The 4331-nt window shown below is 28.8% G+C and overlaps 1 protein-coding gene across 1 annotated transcript; it reads right to left on the bottom strand.

Moving 5' to 3' along the window:
- Nucleotides 1-415: 415 nt before the first annotated feature.
- On the bottom strand, nucleotides 416-1899 carry LOC134837644 (1-acyl-sn-glycerol-3-phosphate acyltransferase beta-like). Its single transcript, XM_063853026.1, has 3 exons — nucleotides 1896-1899; nucleotides 1102-1156; nucleotides 416-1028 (listed from the first exon to the last, which is right to left on the bottom strand). The coding sequence occupies exons 1-3, from the start codon at nucleotides 1897-1899 to the stop codon at nucleotides 416-418; spliced, it is 672 nt and encodes a 223-aa protein (XP_063709096.1).
- Between the last annotated feature and the right edge of the window lie 2432 nt (nucleotides 1900-4331).

Below are 4331 nucleotides of genomic sequence, written 5' to 3' on the forward strand. Positions count from 1 at the left end.
GGTGAAAAGTTCACGTATTTTCTTTTATCGTGTGTCCATAAATTCGTGTTTTTATTTGTTCAACGAGAAATCCCCTCGAACCTTTTTCATTCGATTTTTTTTTTGTTCGACGACGACGACTAATAAAGGTGGTGCCTTTTTGATACATGATACATGTCTAAATGCCCCTTTTGAGTCGAAAAACATCGAAAAATATGCAAAAAGAAAAAAATGTGTAAACAAAAATAATTTGATTGACACATTTTGGTCTCTAAACATTTGCACATCATTCAGATATCAAATCAACCGACATGTGAGTGTTCCGTGTGTGTTTCGGGGAAAATTTGAAACCCCGCAAAATGCACACAAAATTCCCTAATAAATAATGCAGTTTATTCTATTTTATTATATTTCAATGTTTGCACAACGACACTTTTTATGACTCATTCCACAGAGATGTAAATTCCTCTTGCATCGCTTTCTGTGCGGTTCGAATTAACTCCGGGACGTCTTTGTGAGTCAATCCCTTTGTGATTATCGGTTTCATAATTCGCACTTTTACCTTGGAGCCTTCAAATATCTGCGAGGAATGATTGTAACTCTTAAAGGGCTGCACAACGACGGGATAAATCGGACACTGGGCATCGACAGCCAAGTAAAATCCTCCCTTTTTGAATGGCAACAACGTTTTTTCACGATTTCTCGTTCCTTCGGGAAATATCAAAATTGACGTTTTATCCTTCGTAATGCAATTTATCTGCTCTCGGATGGTAGTGACGGAATTATGACGGTCTTCGCGCTTGATGAAAATACTCCCAGCGAGGTAGGCGCCCCATCCGAAAATCGGTACGTAACTTATTTCCTTCTTCATGACGATTGTACATTTTTTTAGGAGTGGCATGACGTGCGCGATTGGCAACATGTCGAGGAAACATTGATGGTTTAGCATTACAACGCCAGCAGATTTTTGACGGATATTTTCAACTCCTTCGAGAATTATTGTGAAACCGAAGAGCCATCCAATGAAACGTGTAGTGACGCAATAAAATCTAAAAATGTCGTAAAAAAGGCGTTTTGAGCAAAAAAAAATTATTTTAAAAAATAAAAAAAATAAATTCTTACAATCCATTTCGGGGATTTCGACCAACTAATAATAAAATTGGTACACTTAAAGTGCCTGAAAATAAATAAATTAATTAATTAATAAAAATTAATTAAAATTTATTTTTTTTTACCAATAGACAACACGAAGAAAGCATATAAAATTATTTTTGTGTAAAAATATATTTTTCGCGAAATAACGCACAAATAAATGATTAAAACTGTTGATAAAAATAATGGAATGATCATTTTATTCACGTGCGATCTTAAAGATTTACGAAGATCAAATGACTTTATTGAAAAAAATACAAAAAATATGAAGTCAGAAGTGTTCGTGCAGAAAATTTGATAATTTGGAGATAAATTGCTCAATTTAAGAATTTTTTATTATGGTCAACCTTCATTGCTTATAAGATTTTTTGTTCAGTTTTGCTGGTTTGAGATCATGGAAAATTACGTTTGATGAAAAATAAATTTATTCAATATTTTTCAAGTATAAAAATTTATTTTTGTTAATTTTTCTAAACAAAACTTTAAAGAAAAAAATTTTTTTCAGTTAATTTTTTTTAAAAATAATTTTTCTAAATTTATTTGCAAAAGAAAAAAAAAAAATGATTAAAAATGATAAATTAGAGCCCTCTGACAAATTTTTATCCATTTGGAGCAAGATTTGAAAAAATGGCTTTGATTTTTGAATTTTTGACACAGTTTTTGCTCTTGATTTAGTTTTCAAAAACTTTTTTTTTTTCAGTTTCAATTTTTTGGCAGTTTTGAGTTATAAAATGATTAAAAATGTTAAACTAGAGCCATCTGACCCATATTTATCCATTTGGAGCAAGATTTGACAAAAATGGCTTTGACACAGTTTTTGACATAGTTTTTGACACAGTTTTTGCTCTTGATTTAGTTTTCAAAATGATTTTATCCATTTGGAGTAAGATTTGACAAAAATGGCTTTGAAACTATGTCAAAGGAAAAAAAAAAATTTTTTTCAGTTTCAATTTTTTGGCAAACTATGTCAAAGAAAAAAATTTTTTTCAGTTTCAATTTTTTGGCAGTTTTGAGTTATAAAATGATTAAAAATGATAATTTACAGCTCTCTGACAAATTTTTATCCATTTGGAGCAAAATTTGACAAAAATGGCTTTGACACAGTTTTTGACACAGTTTTTGAAAAATGGCTTTGAAAAAAATTTTTTTCAGTTTCAATTTTTTTGCACAGTTTTTGACACAGTTTTTGATTTGGTTTTTCTCTTGATTTAGTTTTCAAAACAAAACTATGTCAAAGAAAAAAAATTTTTTCAGTTTCAATTTTTTGGCAGTTTTGAGTTATAAAATGATTAAAAATGATAAATTAGAGCCCTCTGACAAATTTTTATCCATTTGGAGCAAGATTTGACAAAAATGGCTTTGACACAGTTTTTGACACAGTTTTTGCTCTTGATTTAGTTTTAAAAACAAAACTATGTCAAAGAAAAAAAATTTTTTTCAGTTTCAATTTTTTGGCAGTTTTGAGTTATAAAATGATTAAAAATGATAAATTAGAGCCCTCTGACAAATTTTTATCCATTTGGAGCAAGATTTGTGGCTTTGACAAAAATGGCTTTGAAAAAAATTTTTTTCACAGTTTTTGACACAGTTTTTGATTTTTGGTTTTTGATTCTTGATTTAGTTTTCAAAACAAAACTATGTCAAAGAAAAAAAATTTTTTCAGTTTCAATTTTTTGGCAGTTTTGAGTTATAAAATGATTAAAAATGATAAATTAGAGCCCTCTGACAAATTTTTATCCATTTGGAGCAAGATTTGTCAAAAATGGCTTTGACACAGTTTTTGACAAAGTTTTTGACACAGTTTTTGCTCTTGATTTAGTTTTCAAAACAAAACTATGTCAAAGAAAAAAATTTTTTTCAGTTTCAATTTTTTGGCAGTTTTGAGTTATAAAATGATTAAAAATGATAAATTAGAGCCCTCTGACAAATTTTTATCCATTTGGAGCAAGATTTGACAAAAATGGCTTTGACACAGTTTTTGACACAGTTTTTGATTTGGTTTTGCTCTTGATTTAGTTTTCAAAACAAAACTATGTCAAAGAAATTTTTTTTCAGTTTCAAGTTTTTTTTATTGATTTCTTTTAAATTTAAATAATTTTTTTATATAACAAATATTAAAAATATAAAAATACAAAAAAATTGTTACTTACTTTTAACAGAGAAATTGATATGCAATGTATGATTGACAGCACTTTCTCCTTCATAAAACCAAAAATTTACCCTTGAGAATTCTCCTGATGTCAAAAGATATAAAATATCAATTTACGAAAGGAACAAAAAAGTAATAAAATATTAAATGCCTTTACTTGTTTTCTGTAATGAAATAAAATTCGGCAAAAACATGAATAAAAATCTAATTGACAATACCACCAAAAATAAAACCAAGAATAAACCCAAAAATTCATCAAATATTTTATGATTAAATTTTCCTCCGTTTTTACTTAATAAAATACATATTGATTTCTTATGTTGCTTTTATGGCCTTTTTTCATATTTTCATTTCAAATGACAAAAATTTCTTTCTAAAGCGCATTTTTCTACCCTCGAAACGCATAATTTTGTTTTCGAATGCAATTCAAACGAAAAATATCAAAGGTTGTCGTCACATCAAAAATGGACAATCTCCAATTTCTTTTTGTTTAATCAATCAACTTAATGTGAATTTGATCGTGTACCGAACAAAATGTCATTGGAAGTCTCGCAAAATTAAGAGTTTCGTCGCAGAAAATTCTATATCATTATTTTCTGTCATTTCAGTGCCATCATCGTTAAGGGAGGGAGTTCAAAAAATAATTACATTAAAATTATAGCTTTTGCTTATTTATCCAACAAGTATGTGTGCGAAATTGATGAGATGTCGTCGTTCAAAAGATGTATCAAATGTCCCAAGTAACCTAGACAACAAAATTTTCATTCACAGAGGGAAATATTTTATTTTTCGTCAAATTTATTCCTTCATCAAACGAGATCAAGTAAAAGACGTCTTTCTTAACGACGAGAAAAAAAAAGTCTCATCAGATGCAGTCACATTAAAAATTTAGAGGATTACGAATTTTTTTTATACTTCAATGAGTCTAATCCATTTTGATCCTGTTTCTTCTCGGATCACAGCTGATGTCTTCATGCTGCTAAAAGAGTCTATTCATCAACTTTTCTCTCAGGTTTTTTGTCAAAGGGGACTTCCTTAACAATTGTCGTCT

Source organism: Culicoides brevitarsis, chromosome 1 (genome assembly GCF_036172545.1).
Source record: "Culicoides brevitarsis isolate CSIRO-B50_1 chromosome 1, AGI_CSIRO_Cbre_v1, whole genome shotgun sequence".
NCBI lineage: Eukaryota > Metazoa > Arthropoda > Insecta > Diptera > Ceratopogonidae > Culicoides > Culicoides brevitarsis.